The 26,646-nt window shown below is 43.1% G+C and overlaps 1 protein-coding gene across 1 annotated transcript; it reads left to right on the top strand.

Moving 5' to 3' along the window:
- Nucleotides 1-2,148: 2,148 nt before the first annotated feature.
- On the top strand, nt 2,149-26,160 carry LOC102226068 (wings apart-like protein homolog). Its single transcript, XM_005805383.2, has 20 exons — nt 2,149-2,470; nt 3,691-4,205; nt 8,704-9,439; nt 10,435-10,817; nt 12,113-12,237; nt 15,902-15,997; nt 16,110-16,280; nt 16,379-16,515; nt 16,894-17,005; nt 17,129-17,374; nt 17,560-17,671; nt 17,751-17,848; nt 18,346-18,422; nt 22,438-22,574; nt 22,704-22,819; nt 22,930-23,115; nt 23,610-23,826; nt 23,908-23,996; nt 24,082-24,177; nt 25,040-26,160. Exons 2-20 carry the CDS (start codon nt 3,713-3,715, stop codon nt 25,103-25,105), a joined length of 3,693 nt encoding a protein of 1,230 aa, XP_005805440.1. The 5' UTR covers nt 2,149-2,470; nt 3,691-3,712; the 3' UTR covers nt 25,106-26,160.
- Nucleotides 26,161-26,646: the final 486 nt, after the last annotated feature.

Raw genomic sequence — 26,646 nt, forward strand, 5'->3', positions numbered from 1 at the left:
CTTGACTGACATGTCCAAAAAATTTCACCTCAACATATGTGCAAATGTATTTACAGCTGCTGAACCCTTTTTGGATAAACTACTTTTGAGGAATTTTTATTTTTTTATTGCGAAGCTCATGAACTATGATTTATGAATCATTCAAACGGAAAACGAGGTAGAAAAAAGTTTTTCTTGATATTAAAATCAGTGAGAGATAGGTTTATATGCAGATGATGCTGTTTTGTTCTTACGTCCCGAGGTCAGAAGCACACTCAACCAGAAGCCTGTGTCCTCTCTGAACCATCTTCTCTGCAGAGTTGCTTGTTTTGAAAAGTCATGTGGCTTCTCTTCTCTTTGTCTCTGCCAGATATCATCTGCTGAATGTCAAAGACCTAATTGTTTTTACAGAAGGCTCTGCCATTGCTGACAGCAGCCACTGCGTTGGCTCATTCTTTTAAGCTGTGTGATGCCGAGGCACTCCAGGTGTTACCACAAAGCTTTGCCAGGATCCCAACAAACAGGCCCCTGCTCAGGGAGCTTTTGGCAATGCGGTGAAAAACTCAGATCTGTTTCTTATTGTGAGGATGATGAACCCCCTCATGGTACAGTAACATTGGTCTGATGGCTGGCAGGATGGCTGATGCTGGCACAAAGGTGGGGTGCCGCATGCCAGCCTGAGTCCTCTGCCAGGCTTATCCCTTAGCAGATCGCGGTTGCATATGATTTTAAGGTTGAAACATCAAAGTTTGTTGCCAGGATGACCCGACTGCCCCAAAGAAACAGACGGCCATGGAAGGGTGCATGTCAACACTTGGATGGATGTAGGACCCAAGGTAGGGTGACAAAGATCAGACATAGGGCGTGCCGTGGTGGCGTAGGGGATAGCGCGACCCATGTTTGGAGGCCTTTAGTCCTTGACTTGGCCGTCGCGGGTTCGACTCCCGGACCCGGCGACATTTGCCACATGTCTCCCCCCTTTCCTGTCAGCCTACTTTCAAAAAATAAGGGACAATAGAGCCCACAAAAAGACCCCCTGGAGGGTACAATATATATATATATATATATATATATATAAAGATCAGACATGAACAGATATGTTGATTTAAAACATGGATGGACACTAACAGTGATAGAATGGACCATGGCAGAAGAATTAGAAAAAGATTGCAAAAGTATGTTATGTTTGGAAATCTTCAGAGAGAAAGCCTCTGTACTCTAAAGGAGCTGTGGCAGCATGACTTATATTTATCAAATCTATTAATAATCAAAATAAATCACAGAATTGCTTGAACTATGTTCTTCGGACAGATCTGACCAAATTAGGGATGCTGGGACATGAGGCAAAGCAACACACATCCATTCATCCTCTACACCTGTTTGATTGCAGCGTCACAGAGAGAGAGAATCTGTTTTCACTATTAAGTTGGTGAATGAGGGGGTGAAAGGGCTTCTTGTGATATCTTAACCTTGTGATATGTCAACCTTGAAACTTGGCAAAAAAAAAACAAGAAAAAGAAAATGAAAACACCTAATGACTGCAGTATTTATAAGCAAAACTAGGGACAGACTTCCCGCATTGGCCTTTAAATGTTGTAGTGGTGGGCATTTATGTGTTAACTGTCAACATCCAGTAAATTAAGTGCGCAGTTTGCCTTTGTTAAATGAAACGACATTGTGGACAAACACATATTTTCCTTAAGATTAATTTATCTTTCATTTCGACTCTTTAATATTCTAGTAGGCGTTTGTATTTCTAAATAATTTCACTCTTTTTCTGTTAAATTATTTTTACTCGTTCTTTACTCGTGAAATTAAAATGTACATTTTCCGAGTTTAGGGAAAGTACTGGAACGCCGCATCCCTGCCATAAATGAGAACAAGGTCAGAAGCAGTAACAAAACACTGCTTCTGACTTTCCGGTTAAGTTTAAAAAATAAAATATAATTGTCACTATAATGTAAATGGACAGCATTTAACTGACGAGTTTTTTAACCACTATATAGATTTAAAAAACAAGACTAAACACAAACTGTTAAAAGTAATTTTAATTCCGAATGTGCCAATGTAAACTAATAGTGGGTACTTTATTTGTACGAAGTTGTATATTCACAGCTTGAAGGGTTCTATTTCCGGTTACGTGCTGTTGTTTCAGTTCAATCTTGACGCGGTGGGGGGAGTCCAATGGAAGCCTTCGTCGTAAGCTGAAGAAGACAATCGAGTCTGAATTTAGGTTGATAAACTGAGAGGAATTTATTAAATGCGCTTATAAATCCACTTTTTCCGCCTCGGCCTGGACCTGCCGACGTGTCCTGGCCGTCTTGGAGCCTCTGATCCGCCGGTAACTGCCTCTGTTCGGCCTTGTTTATACTGAACAGCTCGACTCAGGGAAGCAGAAGGCCCGGCGGCTCTTCTGCTGTCTGTCTGTGAGGCTAACGGCCCTGTGGGCTCATCTCTGTGTCTGATGACGATCGGCTCTTTAACTCACCGGGTAAGTGAAGGAACCGGCAACGGGTTAAGACTTTAAACTGATCTGCGTGGAACTCTAGAGCGGTGGAATGTCGGTTTATAGTTATTGTTAGCCGTTAGCTTGGAATTAGCTCCGGCTAATCCGCTGAATTTATGCTAAAGCTAACAGCTAACCTGTAGTTAACGGTTGAAGATAACTTCAGACAGTCACGGCAAAAAGAAGCTCTAGTCTTCTTTAACCCAAGAGTATCGAGGCATATTAAACACACCAGGCTGTTTATAATGTTCTAAAACGATTCAAATCTAACATTATAATACACAAGACACACGACTGTGTTTAGGTTATTAATATTTATTAAACAAAGATGAATAAAAAAAAACTAACCCTACATTTGCTGATTTCTGGATGATCTAGAATTTGAAGTTGCAGCTGTTGCTCAAATGCCATTGATTAATCGATTATTACCAGTCAGAGTATCTCTGTAAAAGTAGTAGTTGTGCCAGTTTGCTGTTCTGGATGGATATACAGATGTCTAAAACAATACCAAGACGGTATCAGCAATGACATTAGAGAAGCAATTGCTGATCCCCATCACTTTGTGGAGGGTTGTATGGGCCATTTACACTGTTTGAATCTATTCATTGTACAAAAACGAAGATCATTTACAAACGTTCTTCCCTAAAGTGGAGGCCAAGGTCAGATCCTTTCATGCTCAATAAAATGATAAAAACAATGGACATAGAAAGCAGAGATATTTGTGGAGAGAAAACATGCCTGCTAGTAATTCCTCCATTATGAGAGAGTATATATCCTAACTAACTTTGTTTATGAAAACCTGTTATATTATTAGAATATGTACATGTTCTGATATTGTCTAGATCTGATAAGCTAGCTTCAGGTTTGCTGGCTTTTTAAATCAGAAGGTTTTCAGGTATAATTGTCATTGAACTCTTGTGTAGAGTGCAAAAAATTTAAGTTGGGTTATCCAATATCACAGGAGCGGTCGGACACAAAGACTTCCAACTAAAATGGCCTTTTCTGAATATGGCAAATAAAAGCCTATACAAGGAGAACGCTTTGGACACCGTCCCTCATTGTAAAACTCTGAGTGACACATTTTTAAATAAATCTGCATTATACTACACATTCACCTCCGCAGAGTTGTTGGTATAAGTCCATTGAATGGCTCCGAAACTACATTAAAAAAAAATCACATTAATTTTCACTGTTTTTATTTGTAGTGAACATGAACCAGATGCAACAATGACATCCAGATTTGGGAAAACCTACAGCCGCAAGGGAGGAGAGGGCACATCCAAGTTCGACGAGGTCCTGTCCACCAAAAGAGGCACCCTCAGTACCAAATGGGGCGACACTACCTACAAGGCCAAGGTGGGCTCCAAGCGAGCGGGAGCCCCCAAGAATGACTCGGTCCTGGAGGTCTACAAGAAGCCCCGTCTCTCGGAGGACGGCCTGGACGATCCGTTCGGCTTCGACAGCGACGAGGAGTCCAAACCGGTGACGTCCCGGGCGGGCAGCAAGTCGTCGCCCTCCAAGCCGGCGTCGGCCGAGCCGCCGCAGGCAGAGCGGCCGGGCTTTTCGTTGGATGTGGGCAGCCGGTCCAGCTTCCAGAGGGGATCGTCCCACGCCGCTGTGCTGTCTGCTGCGGAGAGCCCGTGGTTTAGCGGCGACGGGAGTCAGCCGGAGATGATGGAGGACACCGCCCGGTTCTTCAACAGCACCACTTTAAACGCAGGTAAACAAACACCCAGACTGTCTGAGTGCAGTCATTGTGTAGCATCATAAAAATCCATAGCAATCTTTAAAATACAGAAGATTGGCTTTGAAATGGGTATCACAAATCTTTAGCTTCTTGCTGTCAATAAACAAGATGGAGTCAACATTGAAACGGGATCTAATGTTGTTAAGTGACAGGTGGTCAGCGCTGATGTTGTGGCTTTCAGTGTTGTGTAACTCCAGCTGAGCGCCTGCGATATTTTGTAGTACTATTGTGATAAAGATAGTGATTTAAGAAAAAAAAGATGACTTATCTTTTAATGTCTTTTTTTATGTTTAAATGTCAAAATATAACATTTCCGATCATACTGTCTATTAATATATTTTTTTAAATTTACCATCAATAACTGAAATTTATCATGACAACAATAAATGAAACTTTTTATCACGATAATAAATTCTCACAGGATATGATAAAAGTCTCTGGTTGAGTAATGACTGCAGTTTCAGTCCAGGTCTTGGATAAATCTGCGTGCAATGACTCTTGAAGCTTGGGCTACAGACTGTAGCCCATCCATGCAAACTCTTGTATGGGTTTTGCTTGACGGTAGTTATGCTTTTTCCACCACACTTTTTCCTTCCTGCCAACTTTTTGTAAATGTGCTTGGATGCCACTCCCCAGGAACAGCTAGCTGCTTTAGCAATAGCCTTTTGTGGTTTTACCCTTCTTGTGAAACATTGTCAATCATTGTCTACTGGACAACTGTAAAGTCAGCAGTCCTTTTTTGGGGGGGGGGATTATGTAATCCATAAAACGGCAAAACTTAAGCTTTCTGCATCAGTTTATATTTTGCTAAATACGTTTTTAGAAGCCTGCCTTAGTTTTGTGCCTGATCAGAAACAAAGTATATAACTCTGTGTGTAATGGATCAGTCCTCTATCTAACGTCTGCTTCTGTTTGAAGGTTGCCATCTGATTGCACCTAGATGCCATTTATAATGTGCAGCTTTTGGCACTCTTTTTCTTTCACACCCACACGAGTTGGGATCCACGCATCATGACTCATACACCCCCCCTCCCCCTCCATCTGGCTTCAGAAGCAGCAGGTCTTCATATTTATTTTTCATTTACCTGTGGAAAGAAAGAGAGAGGAACATGGAACTCGTAAAGCGCCCTGTAGTTCACGGTTTAATGAGTGAACGATGAGATTTGCTGCGGTCATATTGAGTGTGTGATTGCAAACAGCCTGCTCATTTATGTGGCTGACAGATGAGTCGGTGCGGAGAAGGAGGAAGAGGAGGAAGAGGAGGAGCAGCAGCAGAGTCTGAATTCCTCTTCAGGCTTCATAGTGTTGGGACTCATGTCATCTGTTTGTGTGGGAGGGTCTGTCTTGCAGTCTGGGTGGGTTTCAAGTGTTTGTTGGTGTTTCTTTTTTGTTTGGATTAGACTTGCGGGGAAACGAAGCTCATGAAATGAACTGATAAATCATTGCAATCATCATTGACATCTCGACTGAACTTGGACTTCCTTCCTGCCGTTCACTGCTTACAATCTTTCGCTGCATGTCTAACTCAAGCGACTTAATCGGCTGGACTTAAAAACGTGCAGTTGGTCACAAGGTAACAAAAAAAAAAATCATACAATGTCTCATTTAAAAAATTAAAAAATGGCAGTAGAATTATGATGACAAAGCAAAGAGGTTTGAGCTAAACTAAATTTGAATACCTTCTGCCATCTTGTTTCAAGTCCAGCTGATGTACTTAAGATATGAAACACCCATCAGTTTTATCTTACCTTAAAGTTTAACCGTCAAATCAGATGCACTCTTGCAGCACAAGGATGCAACAGTATATGTTGTATGATCGCTATGTGCCTGTTGATCACTGCTAAACTGCAAAGAGCAATAATTTCATCTCTTTCTCACCAGCTCACACTGAATGTTTACGCTCTGCCTGAACACACCGTGCACTCAGCTTTCACACTTCTGACAGTATCCTCTCACTAGTACTATGTTTCAATGAGCTTCAGGAGATACTCTGGTTGAAATTCAGCGAATTTTATATGTGCTGAAGTCTCTTTTTGGTGAAGGTTTTAAGGAAGTTGTCCCGGTTCAACTGCCAGTGCTTCAAAAGAAACTCTTATCAAACAGCTTGAGGCAAAAATTTGCGTTTTATCATTTCAGCCGTGTATCTGGCTAAATTCTAACTGATTTTATCAGCTTGATACTGAGGACTGGTTGTTTCGTTTCCTTCGGCACAGACTAAGGACACGAACATCAACCACAGTTATGATTTTTAAAATAAAGCCACGTTTAACACTTGGTGCTCCTATACAAACTAAATACAAAATAAACGTTTCAACTCATTTACATTACAGGTTGTTGATGCATAGAATGGAAAAGCATAGACTGTGCTCTATAGACCAATACAACAATCTCTGTGCTTTGGCAGATTATGTACATGTTCTAATCCTTCATTATTTAGAATCATCCTCTCACCCGATCCTAAACTGAAGGTTATTACAGACCTAGAGGGCACAGATTAGGGCTGTAGCGATACACTAATTTCATGATACAATACGATATGCGATACTCTGCTCACAATATGATATATATCACAATATTCAGCAAACGACCCGATTATATATTTTTTCTGGGCTAAAAAAATGGTTAAATAAGAGACAAAGTTGCTAAGTTGGCAGAGGCGGGTGACGGTGGGCGGGGCCTGTCTGACAGTCCTCTCTCACGGCAGAGCAAAACATGACATCTGCAGATTTGTCAGAAATCTGCAGAGGTAGATAAGATCGGTTTCTCATGTACCGATCGGCCGATCTCCCAAAATTAAAAAAATCCACTCCGATTTATCGGCGCACCCGTAAATAGAATGCAGTCATGTAGTCATATTCAATTACCTCCCAATTAGAAACAAGGTGGATAGAGATGGTGGGTTTGGTTTCAGAATTTGAGAACAAAACATCCAGGTATGTAGACCGACAATCAGTCCTTTACGTCGACTGTTCCTTTATGGCGGCGGCTGTTTTAACCGTATCCATTAGCAGCTCAGTTAATGTGCTGTACTTCGGCCATTACGAGGAACTAAAGGGGATTGCGGAAGCTTTTCTGGCGGCTCTGTTTATCTTTTAACTTTTAATTTATAGCATGCCTCATCTAAGATCCGGATAGATCTGAGATGACCCAGTTTTAAGGTCAAACCTGGGGCTTCTGTTCAGAGCAGAGACATTTAGGGTTCGGTGTTTTCATGTAAAACGGTTTCCTGTTTTTGTTATGCAGAGCGACTGCGACTTTTCCAGCTTAAAGTTATTGCGGTAGTTACAAATGCCTCCGATCTGCCAGGTTATGATTTTGCTCAATAAGAGCTGGAGCACATCCAAGCTCAAGCGTTTGATTCTAGAGTTAAATCTAGCAAACATTTAAAAGAACAAAATGTCCTGCATGATGGAGGTTGTAGTAAACAATTTTTTTATCACTTTCTTTGTCAAGGAATCCGACCCTAACCTTTACTGTATTTTTAAAAAATTAAATTCTAAAAAAAAGTGAATGAGAGACTAAGATGTTTATTGCGTATACTCCTAACGGACGTTATTTAAAAAAAAAAATTAATGTAGCAGCTTTCAGACGAGTGTTGGTTTGGCCTGGATGCCGGCTGCTGTTTGTTTCTGATGTGGCTGTATGACCCGCTTGCAGAGGTGCTCATAGAAGCGGTGAAGCTTTAGCACCTGGGGACGCCTAAGACGATAAGATGCGAGTTTCTGCACATCTAACACAAGCCGACACACTTTAGAGTTCCTGTTCTTTCGGAAGATCGCTTGAGCGATGCGATTCTGTTCGGTACACGGCGTTGATTTAAAAACTATCATCAAGCTAGCGCCTAGCGAGAGGATCCCAGCAAGGCATCTGACTTATTTTATTTAAAGCACACTTTCAGGCCCTCCTTGAAAGCAGTCAGGGATTTACTTTAAAGAGAAATGTCTTCAGTAGCAAATAGCCCCAGTCAGAATTTTGTGACTGAGTTCTGGTTTTTGGCCTGCTAATAAATTGTAGCTGATTTTTTTTAAATTCATAAATTAACATACAAGAACAGGATTCAAAACATTTCCCTCCAGTCTTCCTTTATTTAGTTCAATTTGAGTATTTATAACAGCAGCAGAGGTGATGTCACACTGTGTGTGAGAGGGTTTTAGTGTAAATCTAGATTTTACTGATATTTTAAAACAAAATGGGGATTATTGCCACCCTAAATTAGGTCTGGGGGATATAGCTTAAAGTCAATAGTATAATATAATTAGCAGTAAACCTCGATAACGATTTTTTATTTTATTGCCACCTACCTATGCACCAACAAAAAAAGACAAAAACAAATTTTATTTATATAAAAAAACCACGGAAAATAACAACATAGACAAAACGACGTCATTTGTTGCCATAAATTTTGTCGTCAATTTTCAGTTTATTGCCCAGACTTGCCCTATTTGTTGATGTATATATTTTTTGGTCTTAGGATCGTCATGGCAGAACCCGGCGTCGTCACAGAACCAGCACAGCTACTCCTGGTACCTAAATGCTTCGGACAGCGACAAAAAGCCCCTGGCCCAGACCACCACCCTGAAGACGGACTACCAGGCCGAATCTACGTACGACTCCTGGGATGCCATCATGGGTCTCCGTCCACCATCGCCCCTCCAGGAACCCCGAAACCCGGCCCCCACGCTCTCCTGGGGCTCGCCGGGAATGGCGGCGGCTGGCCTTCACTCGGCGCACAGGAAGCCCCCCTCTCCTCCGCGGCCGCAGAACCCCAGCGAGAGAAACAGTCTAATCGGCGAGTCCGACCTCGCCGAGTTGTCCAAATTCTCCCAGACGTCCGCCTCGTTATCACTCGAAAGAAACTCAAACTGTCGGACGTACAAGAGGCCCAACAAGCAAGACTCGGGCAGGGCTTCGGACTCCAGCAGCTTCGACGACGACGCCTTCGGCTCCGATCTCCCCAAATCCTCCACCGACGCCAACCATACCAAAACAGCAGGCGGGGGGCGGGGCCGGGGCAGGACGAGGGACTACACGGTGCTGCAGCCCTCGTCCGTGTCGGCGAGCAACGTCACCAACCAGGACCGTGGCAGGGACGAGTTTATTAGTGATGCGGCGCCTGCCAGCGGTGCCGGTGGCGCCTCTTCAGGCAGTACGACGGAAGCACAAGAGCTGGGGTGGCAGCGGAAAAAGGCCGAAGCACAACAGCCGAGGTAGGACACAAACAAATTGACTTTTTAAAAAATAATCACTTTTGTAAACATGACCTAATGCAGGAGAAAGGCTCATTATATCATATCCTGTGTGTTCTAGTGCCGAGTTTTATTCATTTGGATTAAGTTGGATGAACCCAATCTTCCCTGCATGATAGATTTATTTATTTAGTGACTAAGATACTAAATCTCCGAGACAGAGGGAAACGACATAGAATGGTGAAGATAGACAAGGGTCTGGAAATTATGAGTTAATCGTGTTTGACAAGTAACAGTTATTGTAGTAATCGATTATCTTGATGATTAATCGGATACAAAAGATCTTTGCATTCTGCAGCTTTTTAATTTAACCACTTCAGATACATAAATAGATACAAATAGTTACAGTTGTTGTTTTAAAGAATATAAACATTTTATTGGATAAAATCCAACAAAATATCTTTTCTTTAGAGAATATTTGACCATTTGTAATCAAAATAATGCTTTTAACAGCATATGAAATACTAAGCGCTTCTCATTGGCTTAGCATCAGTACAGAATCGGGCTAAACTGTTTTTTTTGTTTTGTTTTTTTTTTTAAAGTAATTTTATAGCAGCAAGTGCTTAATAGGATATTTTTTCTTTTTTCAGAATTTGAAACTGTAAAGCTAAAACTTATCACTTGAGATACTATTTACAAAAAAGTTTTTTGTGTTTTTTTAATCTTCAATGCAAAATGTATATATTATTTTTACCTTTTGGGCTTAATTTCTGCAGTGAGCACATTGTTTCAGCAAAATTGCCTTTTTTTTTTTTTTTTTTTTTTGAGTCAGTTAGCAATTAATTGATTTCTAAAAATGTTGTCGTTTGTTCGCAAAGAATTTGATTGATCGTTTCAGCCCCAGTTGCAATTTCCAGCGATAGCTTTGAAATGAAGTCTCATTCACGTTGAAAGAACAGTGGCAGACGGAATAAAAACCTCTCCCCGTTCCATACGCGACGCGTTCTCTTGCGCAGGCCCAGGCCGACCCAGACCAAGTCAAAGAAGGAGGACCTGTTCGGCTTCGACGACACCGACTTCAACCTGGAAGAGAACAGCGCCGACAGCGGCGACGGCAAGTCCAGCTACAAAATCCAGTACTTCGGCTTCGACGACATGAGTGACAGCGACGGCGCGGACGACGACGGCGAATCCAAACCGAGGAGGAAGGTCGCGCAGGCTGCGGCATCCAAGGCGACCCCGGCGGTCACCGTCAAGGAGACGACGGCGGCAACGACGGTTGATGACGACGACGTTCCGGATCCGTTCGAGAGGCTGGAGAACCGAGAAAGTCAGCAGATCTGGGAAAAGCCGCCGGTGAAGGAGAGCAAGAGGAACTCTGAGAGGAAGACTCAAAGAGGTACACGCACATTCCAAAGAAAATGCATGACTCGACATTAACTTTGCACCGATCAGAGTGGGGGGGGAGAAACTGTAGTAAAGCTGTCAGTAATCCCAAATGGATGAACACAAACGACACCAGAGTCTCAGCAATGTAAATACGACTGAGCACGCTGGCTGTAAGCGAGATTCGAAGTATCCACATTCTGTTCCTTTGGCTTGATGACCAGAAGTGCAGAGTGATTCACCGAGCTATAATTAACCCAACAGAAACAGAAATCACTTCTGTTTAATGTAACACAGACATTTCTATTACAAGGCTGCATTTTTGCTTCCAGAAAAGAGGCAAGTGAGCTGTGTGATTATATCTTACACGGTACAAATTTAAAATTGAGTCTATGTTCATGTTCTCAGAAAAATTGTTGTTTTTTAATTTATTTGGATGTAATTTTGTTGATTAAAAAGTATGAAAAATGGCTTCATTTGTGGGTAGAAATTGGGAACCTGTCCAGCTCTCAGACAGAGATAATTCTTCTTTGAATGTGTGTGTGTGTGTGTGTACATGTAAACACGACACAGAGCCCACATTGTGCTCAGGATCTTTCTTTTCTTCCCAACAGCGATAACCTTGTTGCCGTTTGTTTTCGTCTAAACAATAACTCTAGTTTCCACCTCTAAAGCGGTGAATGAGCCGTTTCCAGGCTGTCTTGTTAAAATCTTAAATTTATCTAATATTAAAGCCTTTGAGTATCTTAAATTCATTTTTTTTTAAAGTATGTTGACGTTAATGGATTAATTATGAGTCTTAAATATTGTCTTGGCAGGACTATTTAATCTCATATATTCAATATTTTGGGTTTTTTCACTTTAATTTTCTATCAGACAAAAGTTTAAGTTGCACTGAGACTTCTTCGCGACTTTGTGACTCGAGATCGCTGTGGCTACCGTTTATCTTACTGCTAATATGCCCTTGTCAGCTAGCTAGCTAGCTACCTTTTTTGTGTCCAGCATCAGTAAGTGCAAATTTCTCACCAGCTAGCAAGGACGAAATTGTACTTTTCTGTGGCGAAATAGGTCTTAAATTCAATTCATAATGGTCTTAAGAACGTCTTAAAAAGTTGGTGAAACCTGGAGAAACCATTTTAAACAAGAGATCAAACTAAATATTTTCAGGGAAATCTGTTATAAACATCGAACACTTTCACTCTCAATAAGTCGGAAGTGTTGGTCTCGTTATTAACGTACTGCTCAGGTGGAACTTGGAATTGGGGGATAATCGGTAATGTTTTTTTTTTTTGTTTGTTTTTTTTCCAGATACTCTGGACTTCTCTGAGGACGGCCTTCGAGTGCTGGCCAGCGGCCCCAGACGGGCGGCTCAAAGCAAAGTGATCGAGAAGAATCCCGACACGTTCCGGAGGATCTTCAGCGCACATAAGAAGGTCAGACACAACGTCACTAAGGCACATAAGGGTGTGACGCGCCTCACGAGTGTCAACCGTGACGCTGTTTAAACTACAACACAAAGTCATTTAAAGTCTTTGTGGACTAAGTGGATCTAACAATAAGAAGTAATGGCAGAAATGTTATGTTTTATAGTCTTAATGCTGCTGAAGAAGATGATAAAACTACAGTGTTCAGCAGAGCTAGTCTTGGAAGGTTCCTAAATAGCTTTCAAATAAAAATATATTGAATGCTATACTTAATAGCTGGGTCCGTGCTATGAAACCTACCAGTTTAAATGCGCTGCACCGTTTCTGATAAGACAAGTGGTCAAATATTGACCCAGGACTACAGCTCATTGTTGGCTCTGAAAGCTGTGTGGTGCCTTGGCAAGCAGGAAAAATGTAGTCAAAAGTCAGTGGGGTGGCATATGTATAATTTTGACCTTGTGTGGATTTGACTAATTCAAACTTGCGCATTTGATTCTTATTTTTAAAGAAATATTGAGGTTGTTTTGTTATCGCCACAGCCTGCAAAAGGCATTAAATGTTCCCAAATTAACTCCGGTTTTCGTTGTAGATTTTTCCACGAACTTGTCCATTCGCTTTGAATTTAGGTTTGGAAATGTTAATTGTATCCAAAACTCAGCTGCGTGCTCGTGTTTCGGTCTCTTAACAAATCTGGTCTTTTCATCTTGTTAGATCCTGTTAAAGCCGCGAGTGTTGTGCGGAGTTAAAGAGGTGTGCATGGATGTACCTGTGGGGACGAGGGGTTTTCTGCCTCCGCCTGCTCTGACTAACTCCTCGGTGCGTTGGTTTGTGGCGATGTGTGTCGGCAGAGCTGAGGAGTGGCGGACGATCAGCCCTTATTCTTTTTTTCTTAGGCTCCCGAGCTGCCCGTCTTTGCTGTGTCTGCGTGCTAATGGCCTGTCGCCGCACGCCTCACGGGCCGGCCTCAGATCAGAGTTATCGATCGGCCTCTTTTAGAGCTGACGCAGCTCAGTGGCACTCAAGCAGAGCGGAGAGTCTGTGTACTTTGTGTTAGATGGAGGAAGCAGGTTCATGAAGAGGAGGGCTGTGGGGTGTAGCCTCTTTATACATCTGCTCTTGAAGCTTTTATCAAGTAAACAGCCTGAACCGGAGTGATAATTATGTTCGGTCTTGTTGTACAGCAGGAGTGTTTTTAAGAAGTCTCTGACCCTTGTTAGATAATATGTCAGGTTTGTCTTAATGAGCTCCGCTGACCTCATTGGGTTCTGTTCAGTTCACAGCTATTTCAACTTTGGCGCGTCCTTAAAAAGTCTGAGATTCATGTGTTTAAAAGTAAGGCCTTAAAATGTCTTAAATCCTCTTAAAAAAATGTAAGTTGGGCTTAAATATGTTAATCGCAGGTATTAAATTTCGTCATGGCAAGACAATTATTTTTATCGCAGGACTTTTCTCTCAGGCTAAAGTTTCCTCCGTGCTCAGATGTCTTCATTCCATTCTGTGACTTCAGGCTGTTAAGGCTACCGCTAACTAGCTCCTTATGTACCCTTGCTTGCTAGCTACCTAGGTTTTCTGCGTCTGTCATGGGCAACTTCAAATTTATGGTCTGTTTGCTGGACGATGTTAGTTTTCACCACTGGCGCACATCTGTTGCCAAACCTGTAAGCTACTAGGTGCATTAAAATATTCAACTAAAGTAAGAATCTTACTTGCGTTGATTCTTAAGTCACTTAAGAATCTTACTCATGTTTTCTGGGAAACATGAGCCGGGCCGTTTGGGGTTCTGGTCAGCGGTAGTTTTGGCCCTGGAACATTTTTTTCCCCCTCCGTTTCTTTCCTATCATGAACACCGACCTTAACTAAGGCATAAACGAAGGTCAATGGGGAAATGTTTTCATAGTGACGCAGGGATTCGTCAGTATTTGGGCCTAATGGGTGAATTGGAAGGATTTCTTTTCTTTTCTTTTTTTTATTGACGGTGTGAGCTGGAGAGCGTTTGACGCTTCCCTGCAGTACGGTGGCCGGGCTCCTGCAACATCAGCGCCGTTTATCTGATGCGAACGTTTCTGAGCCGTGACCTCGGCTCGTCAGGAATCCTCTGGCAGCCGAGTGCCGTTCTGCGGCTGAAGCGTGCCCCCGGCAACGTGTGAACCGTGTGTTTGTTTTCTTCCACTGGGGGGAAGTGGGGGGGTTTGCCCACCTTCCTGCCTCGCTTTTTTATCTGCGCCATGCTGCTCAGCAGCAGGTGGGTGGGATGGGCGGGGGGGCTCCTTGTCTGCCTGTGTCATTCAGATTACTGTAGCAGGCTTTAATTTGCTGTGTTGACGTTCCAGCTCTACGCAGCACATCCCTGAACTCCCCTTCTGTCTCTTGCTTATTAACCCTGCGGAGAAACTTTTTCCTGCCAACTCGGCCCGCTCTCTTTTCTTCCCTCTGTCCGTCTTTTGTTTTTCGTCCTGAATGCCCTGGCAGCCACCAACCGCAGGTTTGGCACCGAGGACGGTGTGTGTGTTAGTTTTTAAGTGCGCCGTGCTGTTTGATCATCGCTGGCCGACTCTCGCCAACTTCTTCCGCATCTATTTGCTCCTCAGTTCACTTGCTCATCCACTCTGTAACTTCAGCTCTCGACTTCTCTCCGTCTGATCGAGTCCAGCTTGTCAACATTTTTGCTTTTCGGCTAATTTTGTGCACGCACCGAAGAGAAATAGAACCCTTTAAAACTACTAGCTTCAGGGTATTTTATTTGGAGCTTATGCAATATATTAGTAAAAAGTAGTTCATGATTGGTAAGTGAAAGGAAAATGTCTTATGTCTCTACCAGAAATTACATTTTTCTCCTGTTGTCTCTGTTTGGATGGAGAACATCTGTGAACGGCACTTTGCAGCTCCTGACGCAGATTTTCAGTTAGCGTTGCGTCTGGACTTTGATTAGGCCAGTCTAACTCATAGATATGCTTTAATCTATTCCATTACAGCGCCAGCTGAATGCTTAGGGTGGTTGACCTCTAGGAAGATGAAGCTTCACCTCTCTTCAGAGTTGCCTTAGGCCTTTTGCCTACTTCTCAGAACAAAGGGGCCAACCAAACATGTGTCAGTGGTGTATTTTTGTGTCCTTTTTGTTGTTAAATATGTGCTGTTTTGTATGATCTGTCACCTAAATTCCCAATGAATACTTTTTGCAAATACCTGCTGAAATAACCAGCAGAGTTCAAATGCACCACTCGACGCTCGCGATGGAATTAAACATTTAATAGCGAATTTAATCGGGTCTTTAGTTTTATGTTTCATAAAGTTTTACCACAAGCTATTCCAGTAAGAGCTTCCCTTAATCAGATCACACAAAGGCCTTGTGTGACTTTTTAAAATCATCCTAATAAAATGTAAGCAAATAATTCAATCAGATTAGACCCATTAGGAGTCCAATGTTTTCCCTTGCTGTCCTGTTGACTCAGCGTCCTTGTATCTGTTTGTATCTGTTGGCTGTGAATATAAAAAAAAAAGGAAAATGAGGTAACTGAAGGAAAAGCAAAAACTGCTGACGGAGTGCTTCTGTCTGCACAAGATCATGTGTCAGCTTGAAGTTTTGCCTCAAACTGCAGGTGGGCCGATGGCTCCACCGTGTTCTCAGCCAACTTTCTTCGCTGAAGTTCTGTTTCCTGTTTGCGCTGCGTTTCAGTCTCCCACCAAAGCTGTGTACAACGCCAGACACTGGACCGTGGAGAGCGAGGAGGAACCACCGCCGCCTTTCTTCTCCCGATCGCACGCGACTTCTGTAAGAACACAGACGGCACCGACGCGGCGTCTGACTGGACGTTAGGTTTGTGGTTGGACTGCGGAAAGACATGCAGCCGCCTCACCAAGCTTTCCTCCATTCCCTCGCGCAGGCGTCTGTCCCGACCGGGAGCTCCAGCAAGGAGCCGGCCGACTCCCAGAAGGACGACGGGGTCTTCAAGGCGCCGCCTCCACCTCCAAAGGTTACAAAGTGCGTCACCGTTCCCACAGATCCGTACCAGGACACGGTCACGGCACTCAAGTGTCGTAAAGAACACAAAGAGGTACTCTTCCGTTTGTTTCCCTGAATCACATTAAGAAACTCTACCTGAAAATCAGGAAACGTTTTCAACTTCTCTTCCCCACTTTCTCGCGTCTGCAGCTCTACACGGTGGTCCAGCATGTGAAGCACTTCAACGACGTGGTGGAGTTTGGGGAAAACCAGGAGTTCACGGATGACTTTGAGTACCTCGCCACCGGCCTGAAGAGCGGCCAGCCGCTCAACACTCGCTGCCTTAGGTACGAAAACGAACACCTGAGTCTGACGATTATTTTATTAATTCTTAATCGATTATTCTTTTAACAAAATTGCCACAGTTAGTATATTTTTCCTCTAACTACTGAAATTCAGTTACTTTTTTGAACTTTTTTGCCAAAGATGCAAAAAAGTTAACCTTTGACTTTGATCACTTGATTGTTTCTAGCAAAGGCTGCATCTTCATCTTAAAAAAAATATTGTCTGCTAATCTGTGGATATTTTTTGAATTAATAAATGAACAGGAAAAGGAGCTTAATAGATTTTTTTTTTCTTTTTTAACAGAATTTCAGCCCTAAATTAGAGTGTTTTCATGTATCGTGGAGGGTTTCGTGAACGTCATTGTTGTTTGGTTTCTCCAGTGTGATCAGCCTGGCGACCCGCTGCGCCATGCCGAGCTTCAGGATGCACCTCAGAGCCAGAGGGAAGGTGGCTCAGGTCTTCAAAACGCTGAACGACGCCCCGCAGCTCCCGGTAGCGATCGCACTTGAAGAACGATGCGGCTTTCCGGAACTGAGCCGAGTGCTTTGACCCAGATTGTGTTAATCTGCTGGTTATCATGCTCTCTCTCCTCTCTCCTCCCCTCTCTCCCTTCAGAACCTGGCTCTGTGCACAGCAGCTCTGATGTACATCCTGAGCCGCGACCGGCTGAACATGGACCTGGACCGGTCCTGTTTGGACCTGATGATCCGGCTGCTCGAGCTGGACCAGGACCACGGAGCCGCGGCGGAGCCGGACTCCAGCGTCCAGTTTAGTGCCAAAGAGCTGGCCAAGATAAAGGAGAAGATCAGGAAGCTGTGCGACACCGTGCACAACAAGCACCTGGACCTGCAGAACATTACGGTGCCGTGAAGCTGAGAGCTTTTCATTCTTCAATTTTCATGCTTTTTTTTGTTTGTTTTCGAGCTTTGAAAAGAAGCTGCTTCTAAAACAGCTTCTTCACACCTACAGATTTCAGGCTGCTTCTAGCGGCTCGATTGGAGCTGAACTAAAACGCTGCATATTCTCTCCCCCTCACTCCCTTACAGACGGGTCATTTAGCCATGGAGACGCTGCTATCTCTGACCTCGAAGCGAGCGGGAGACTGGTTCAAAGAGGAGCTGCGGCTGCTGGGAGGACTGGATCACATCGTGGATAAAGGTCTTTTATCTCAAAGGGACAGAAAACGCTCGGCGTGTCCGAGTGCTGAATGTGACCGTGGCTGTCCCGATCTCCACAGTGAAGGAGTGTGTCGACAACCTGGACCAGGAGGACCAGGAGGAGAAGCTGGTTTCTTCGCTGTGGGGAGCGGAGAGGTGTCTGCGGGTGCTGGAGAGCGTAAGTGTTTCAGGGGAGGAAACTGAAGCCGCACTGCAAAAACAAAAAGTATTTTTTCTTCCACAGTTCATCTAAGTACATTTGAAATAAGACAAAACTAACTTCAAAGCAACTTTCCAGGTAGATATAACTTGTTTTAAGTCAATAATATTAATTAGAAAATATTACTAGTTCCACTGGGAGATTATTTCACATATAATAGCAAGTTAGTGGAACTAGTACTTTTTAAAATCAATATTATAGAATAATTAACCTAAACCAAGCTAATATCTTGCTGAAAGTTACTTTTAAGTTAGTTTTGTGTTATTTCAAGTGTATTAAGATATTTGTACTGGAAAGTAGACTTGCTAAGACTGGGTTATCTTGAAGTGTTGAAAGGTTCTGCTTTAAGAAGCTTTCCCCTTTGTGATCACTGAAAGTGTCAGCATATAATTCACAAAAAAAAACAAAAAAACTCTGAATGAAACGGAAATAAGTGACCATCTGGGTTCATGCAGGTGTCTGTCCACAACCCAGAGAACCAGGGCTACTTGATCGCCTACAAGGACTCGTCGCTCATCGTCTCCTCCGCAAAGTGAGTAAGCTTGTGAGGTTTAGCTGATTTTCTGTCCTTTTAGGATCCGACTGCAAAGACCCTAAGGCGTTGCTGGGTCAAGCCGCATATATTTTATCTACTGAAACTTCTTCCTCGTTGTGTGACGATCAGACCGAAGCCACATAAATCCAGATATATTGACTTCCCTGTCAGAAGCTTGAAGCGTGTGTCGCCTCCCCAGCCACCGCGTCTTTGTGTTCCGTGTGCGTCACTCGCCATTCAGTGGATTATTATCGGGGTTTTGTTGTTCCATTTCCTTGTCGTGACCTCCTGTCACTCTCAGCAGCGACCTTTTACCTCTGACCTCAGCTGGAGGAGAGGGTGACGTCACTCTTTCACTTGTTTCTTCGGGGGTTTTGTTCTCAGGTGTTGCAGCCTGAAGGCAGTTTTCTAACCTTCCTGTGCTTCAGTTTGGTCTCATAAAAGATGAAAACTGTGTTTTGCTGGGTTTTTAAAAAATTTTTTTAGACTCCGAGCCATTAAACTAAAGCAGCCATTTATTATGCCAAAGTATTCAAACCTCTGGACGAAAACTTGTAGGAATCGGATTGATCTCTATCCAATCTGACCGAGCTTGAGTTGGTTTGTGAAGATAAAAGAGCGAAAACTTCCTGAAGGTGGCATTTATCGTCTCACTGGTGTACTTACTAAATACGTATCATAGAAAAAAATGCTTCTCCAACAACAGCGCACAAATTTGTGTTCATCTATCCATTCCAATAAGCTTACGTATGTGGACAAAATCTAAAAAAGGTGATAAACACAGGCATTTCAGACATCAATCCTCTTAAATAAACAGCTTTAATGCTGACTAGTGGAAAAAAATTCAACAAGAACACTGAAACAAATGGAAAAAAAAATCAAAAGTTATCTACCAGAAATAATGTAGAGCTTAATATTTTTTTATGAACAGTAAGTGTAATGCTCTTGAGCAAATTAATTTTCTGTTTTTTCTTCTTACTGAGAATTACTTGACTTTTTTTTTTAAATTAGGAATTCGTTTTATGTAAGCACCAGAACAGTTAAAGAAAATACGGAGGCATTTACAACAGAGTGAACTAACACTCTGTTGTAAAAACGGAGGTTATTTATTTAGTCATATATCACCAACCAGCTGTCATTTCCACAGCTAACACTACCACAAGGTGGCAGTAATGCACAAAGTTGTTGAGTTCGATAAACCTTCCAAAAGAGAGAAACTCCTCCATCCCAGTTTCATTCGGACGAATTACAGAACCCAGTCATGAGCGTGTTAAAGAAAATCGCTACTGATGTCTGGGACGTTGTTAGAACCACCGTTATTTAAAGGAAGATGAAGAATCAGTTTGACCAGCTGATTTTCCTCCTGGCTCCTCCTGCTTTCCTGCCCTTTGGGTGACCGGGCAAGGAGCGACAAAGAGCCGCTGTTTGGGAGTGCGACACAGGCTTCGGTCTGAGCCCTCAGCTGTCCGCTGGTTAACTCGATTAACCCCAAAATCTACGGGGTGAGGCCCCGGGAGTGACCGAGGTCTGCTACCGAAACAACCAGACTGCATGGGCTCTCCGTTCTCTTCATCCGTCTCACTCGTTTTTTCTTTGGTCTCTCCGTCATTCCCTCGCTCTTTATGTCTTCCTATGTTCCGGTTTCCTGCTTTTCTTCTCTCTGAGTTGTCTCCTTCTGCTTCCTTCCATCGTTGAACTTGCTGCAGAAACTCCTCCGTCTGCATCCGACGGCTTCAGCTGTCTGCAGGCCTAATCTGATAAACCCCAAACGGCCCTGTTAGGAACACAGCAGGTCCTTCTGCCGTTTGATGAGCCTCGTTTTGTCTGGCCACGAACTTCATTAGAGATGGTTCTCTGAAAAGGAACCATCGCAGACAATGTTTCTTTCTATGGAAGACGCTGCTTTGCCCAGATGAGACCAAAGTTCAATTTTCACAACCTATATCTAACACACACTTCACGTATCAGTCTGAACACACCTCCCCCATGTTAAAAGACAGTGGTGGCTGCATCGTGTTTTCTGCAGAACACTGAAACACTGAAAGTCCATTAAAAGTGCCTACTTTCCATTATTTTGTAAATAATGACACTTTCATGCAAAGTTGGCACTTTGAATTGACTTTCAATGCAACTTTTAGAGCAACTTTGCATCAAAATTTCATTATTTACCAAATGACACTTCACACAGGTGTAAACATTCATAATCACTTATTCATGTTCATGAAATTTGTTATGTCTTGTTTATGACCGTGTCATGTCTGTCTTATGCACACCCCGTCAAATAAAGTGTTACCGGATTCAAAGGTAACCAACTAGCAAAGGGACTTAAAATAGCTAACAGCAACATTAGCATTTCTGTTAATATTAATATGATATACTGACATAGCTTACATTATCTGCATGCAGCAGAATTACTCAAGTTACACGGTTTGTTGGGAAAAAAACGGCAACGCTTTTTGTCTTTTGGCTCTGACTTGCTGCCAAATACGACGAAGACCACTCCCATGATTGCATAATGTAAGCAAATACTATTAGCTCATCTCAAAAAATGGCAAATGCTACCGTTTAGCATCACACATGCTCTTATCTTGCTGAGGATTCAGCCAATTTACAGTGATTGGTTTGAAAAGAAGGAAATACAGAAAACGTCGATTGGTCAGATTAGCGGAAAAGTTGCGATGACTGGTGAAAATTGCAAGTCGGTGCGAAATTTACGAATGACAAGGGACTCTGCATCAATAGTTACCATCGCGACTTCTGTGGAGGGCCGGCGCAGTATCCCGGAGTGATGTACTAGGCCATCTGCCCAACAACTGAAACTTGGGCCAAACTGGGTCATCAACGGCCAATGATCCCAAGAACATTTACAAAAGACTGGCTTAAAAAATAAAGAATCAAAACCTTCATTTAAGCGAGGATGAGCTTCCTCTGCATCGTGACTGTAGATTCCCCCTCGTTCCCCTCTGAGAGCTCCGAAGTTAATTTCATCCAGATGTTCCTTTTATGTCTTTCCTTCTGTCTTTCTTTGCGTCCAGACTCTGGTTTCTGCTCTGTTCATTCACCGCTGACATTTGATCTAATTTGGTTATTTACATCGGGCTGCTGACCCACTTCACCCTCCCAGCTGCCACAGCCGGACTTTGCGCGCGCACACACACAGAGCGGTTTCTCTGAATGTGGCTCTGTTTTATTACGTCGTTGAAGAGTTCAAGTCCTGTTCAGAATCTGGATGTGAACCAAGTTGGTCACCTGACAGGCTAGAGCTTTCAACTCTTTGCCTGATAGGAAGTTCTTCAGTACTCATCTTAGAGTTAAAACCACATTGCTCTTCACAGGGTCCGGACGGGTATTAGAAATCCTTGAAAATGCTTGGATTTCAATTGGGAGTGGTCAAGGTTTGGAAAGTGCCTGATTTCTGTTTAAAGCCGTTCAAAGTGTTTTGATATTGAAACTGGCGTTTTGTAATAAAGTGCAATCTAAAGTCTGATTAAAACCCTAAACTTGAAAACCGTAATTTATAGTTGAAAACTCATATTTTCAGACACCTAATGAAAAGACACGTTTTTCTCTCACTGTCTGAAGTTAAATCAGACAAAACTTTTCTTGTTTTAGGTCAATTAGAATGATCAAAATTATTTCTATTTGCTAAACGTAGTCAGAAAATATTTAATTTGAGCTGGGATGTCATTTACCTTAACACGACTTGTTTGTATTGTGAATATTTATTATTCCTAAAAGGTCAACGACTTATTGATCGGTGCAATTGATATAAAGGTTGGCTTATGTTTTATACTTTAAACAACGTTACTGAAATTGTTTTATTTTATTTTTTTTTTAGTTCATTTGTATATTTCGTTTTTTTATCTCTGAAGTGTGGCGCTGGAAAAGTTTGACAGCTTTCCTTGAAAATGCTGCAAAAGGAAACGTGGCCCGAACCCTGTGTTTAGATTGCGTACCACCAGTTCCCGTGGTGATAATATTTTGCGATTAAGCGTTAAACCTTCTGTCTCAGGGCTCTGAGGAGGTGCGAGCAGATGATCCAGCGGTACAGCAGGGAGGTGAAGTCAGACGGCGGCACGGTGGGGAAAGCAGTGGAGAACTGCATGAGGGCCATCATTGGAGTCCTGCTCAACCTGACGCACGACAACGGTGAGGCTCCGAAAGCGCTCGACGAAGGTGTTTAAACCGCAAAATAAGCAGTTGGAGACCAGTGCTCTCATGTTTTTTGTTTTTTTTGTGTGTGTGTGGGTGTGTGTGTGTGTGTGTGTGTGTACGCAGAGTGGGGCAGCACAAAAACGGGCGAGCAGGAGGATTTGATAGCGACCGCTCTGAACTGCGTTCTCAAAGTCCCTCAATATCTTCCTCAGGAGCAGAGATTTGATGTCAGAGTGCTGGTGCGCATCGCACGACACCCGAGCCGACAGGAAAAACCCAGAGAAATAAGACGCCCGGTTGAACAAGATCTGGAGTAACGATCGACCTTTGCGTTTCCGGTGCGTTTCAGGGTCTGGGGCTGCTGATCAACCTGGTGGAGTACAGTGCCAGGAATAGATACTTCCTGATGGAGATGGAGATGGATGGGGGTGAGGGGCCGTGCGACTCCACCGTCCTGCTCAGCGAGCAGCATCAGGACCTGGGCAGTGGTGGCAACGGCAGCGGGCCTCTGAGCGCCATCGCGGCCCTCGTACAGGTAAGGGTGGGCGATACTGGCTCAGAATTTTATCATGATATTTCATGATGCTATTGTGATAACAATAAAAACCATGATAAACTATTTATTGCTTCCCTTTTTTGGTAACTGTGTGACTGCATGGCGCAGCATTTTGCAGCGCCACAAACGCACATCTTGACAAACGTAACCATTTGACTCAGGCGTCATCAGGACGCCACTTACTTATGTTCTATATCATGAGTATGTTTTTAATAATAGTTTTGAATTTGCTGATATTTAGAAACTGGTGAAAATATTTCTGATAATACTGTCAGTTTTTTTTTTTTTACGTCTTTAATTTAAAATTTTTGAGACGCGGATAAATCAGGATTCTTATTGTGATAAGAAACTTTCACGATAAATGATACGATAAAATTTGATTTAATGTTGGGAAAGCCAAATTTTGCTTTGAACTGGTCATTTCAAATTATCATGGGCTTAATGTAATCCAGATTGAACTCGTTTCCCCTCAGCTGTTCCTGCAGCGCGAGCGAGCCGCCATGCTGGCCGAGGCGCAGACCGATGACCTCATCAAAGAGGCTCCGAAGCCGGCACTCGACCAGAGCGGCGAGTGGCAGGAGACCGGAGGCGAGATCCAGTGGGTCGCCAACGACAACGCCTCAGACAAACAGGAGGAGGCCAAGAAGAAGAATAACGACGAGGAGGACGAGGAGTTGGACCTTAACAAAGGTAGAGCGGAGCTCTGGTTTACTCTCTGGAGAGAACTCTGTCGAACTGTGCGAATAAAACGTCCCGATTTCTTCCCTGTAGCTCTGCAGCACGCAGGGAAGCACATGGAGGACAGCATCGTAGCCTCGTACACAGCACAGCTCCTGGGCTGCCTGTGTCAGGGGAGCCCGGTGAGTCTCACTGCGTTGCCCCACACATCCCGCTCACAGAGGTATAGTTTCTATGATTAATTACCGCCGTGTTTGTTTCCACCAGATGAATGTGACTACTGTGAGAGAAAACCTGCCAAAAGGAGATTTCTCCATCATGACAGAAATGCTGAAGAAGTTCCTCAACTTCATGAACCTCACAGTGAGTCACAGCTTTCGGAACATTTCTGTACCTGAGGATGAATAGCATAGCCATTGTTTGTGTCGATTTAATGATGATGATCTAGGAAGTCGTCTGTAGGAGTGCACCAACAATCAGCTAACAAGAAAGATGTTTTTTTTTTTTAAGGCATAAAAATTGGTATCAGGAAAAGTCAGAATTGGGAGATCAGGCTTTTTAAAAATTGGTGTGCCCCTGGTGTTCATTTTTAACACTTATTGATTGTACATATTTGAAACACAGGAGGAGCCTTTGTAAAATTATATTTACTCTTATTTCAAAGGCAGCAGCACTAAGGAGTTGAGATTATAAGCTAGTTTAAGCAGTGCCTGTTAGCAACTAGCATGCCAAGCAGTACAGCGATCGTTGTGTAAGCATTTTTAACAGCTGATGCTAGCTTAGCTCTGAGATTTCTAAAATCCTGTCACCATTTCCAAATCAATGAGTGACATGTTGAAAGCTCAAAACGATGACACATTGACTGTGCTGTACGCGTCAGCCTTCCTGTTATCTGCATGAAGTGTGGCTCTCTCTCGCTCTCCTGCAGCCTGGAAGAACCTCGGACACGTCTCAACATGTTGTAGATAGACAGCCGTAAATAGCTTCTCACATCTGGCTCCGTTATTAGACACATCACCAATACAAAAGGTTTTCTTCAATTTCTAGGGTGAAACAATGCAAGGCACTACAACTGTAATGATTCTGATACGAGCTGAAATTTATTGTGGATTTTCCGCAGCTTTTAGCTAAGAAGAGATTGAAATGATTTATGTATTGGGTCAGCGCTGACGATTTTTCGAAGGTTTTTTCCTATAACCGCTGAAACTCTGCTCTCTGTCTGCAGTGCGACGTGGGCACCGCAGGACAGAAGTCCATCTCCCGGATTATTGACTACCTGGAGCATTGCTAGAGAAGCCTGACACACACACATGCATACAGACTCTATGCCTCACACACCAACACCTACACTGTCCTCTGCCACTGGGAGACGCCTCCTCCTCCAGTCAAAGGCAGCCCTTCTCCTCCCCCATGGTTCGTTGTTGTCATTAGTGGATGATTTGGTTCCTTCACCCGTTCTGAAGTGTCACCCTAAAGCAGTGTTTTGGCTTTTAGTTGTTTTCGTTTTTATTTAAAGTTCCTCGAGATGTTGTTTTATTTCCAGTCCGACTTCCCCTTTTTGCTTTTCTGAATTTCTTTTTGAAAATTCCTCACAGCTCATCTTCCCTCCGATTGCAAATGTTTTTTTTCCTGTGCCGACTCCCTCCTGTCCTCGAAGCTTCAAAACATCGCAAGATGATTTAAAAAAAAAAAAAAAACAACAACCCAGAGAAGTCCAAATTGATTTCTTTGCTTTGAAAGTGACATCCCTCTCTACTCCTCATCTTGCTTCTCTCCCTTTCCCCCCCACCTCTTGACTGTGTGGAAAAGACGCTCAGGAATCAAAGCTATTGATCTTTTGTGGGTCAGAAGCACAGAATCTAGTCCGGACCACCTGGAAATGTCACTGTGGGCCATGTTCCTTTCCGTTTATTAGTACAGACAAGCTTTTTTCTCTTGTTTGCATTGTCAAAATTCAAGTTTTCTGATCATTTTCTATATGCAACACCCGTTTATCCCTAACAAATGGCCGTAGATGGACGCAAACACGAAGGAAGTTGAACAGAGATCAAACACGGCTGAGAAAGGAGGAGTGGAACTGAAAGTGACACCAAGATGTTCCGAAGTCCCTGAAAGCTCGAGGTGGAAATTTCCTTTTGGGTTTCTCAGACTTCAAATGGTGTGTTTGCGACGCACTGGAACCCAGAAGCTGATTGGCTCATTCGATTCTGAGGATATCAGGTTGGGGATAAATCTAATCCTAAAAAAAAGTTCTTAGGATGAAAGCTATTACCGAAGCAAGGATCATTTTTGGCATTTCATAAAAAAAACCCAACAACTTCTCAATCAATAAACGTTTCACAGGAACCAGCACCTCTGAGTCTTGTGTAAAACCCAATGGTGTTGGGAATTCCTAGTTGTACTCCTTTTAACTCTGCAACGTGTGCTCCCACCTCAAATGTGTGTTCTATGTTTTCCAGTTTAGCGTTCTACTGGATCCGATGTTGTTGTTTAGATACCAAATTCAGGTTCTTCAAAGGTTTCTTAATTTGTTCGAGGCACGTGTCATCACACACACACACACACATTCAATCCTCACACTCCTTTAAACAAGTTTACAGAGCTTTATTCCCGGACGTTTGCAGGATGAATGGAAGAGCTTTCTGTACATAGTCCCTGTACATAGATTGATTTCCTCGTATAGGAGGAAAGTTATTTGAGGGTTTGAGGGGTTAAAATGGGTGGGTCTGGGGTTGTAAAGGGTGGGGTTGTGGGGAAATTGAGGGGGGGGGGTAAATTTAATTTTAGATGCTAGACTTTTCTGAATCGGACTCTATTTTTCATTTTCTGAAG

This window comes from Xiphophorus maculatus, chromosome 10, assembly GCF_002775205.1.
Source record: "Xiphophorus maculatus strain JP 163 A chromosome 10, X_maculatus-5.0-male, whole genome shotgun sequence".
NCBI classification, from domain to species: Eukaryota; Metazoa; Chordata; class Actinopteri; order Cyprinodontiformes; family Poeciliidae; genus Xiphophorus; species Xiphophorus maculatus.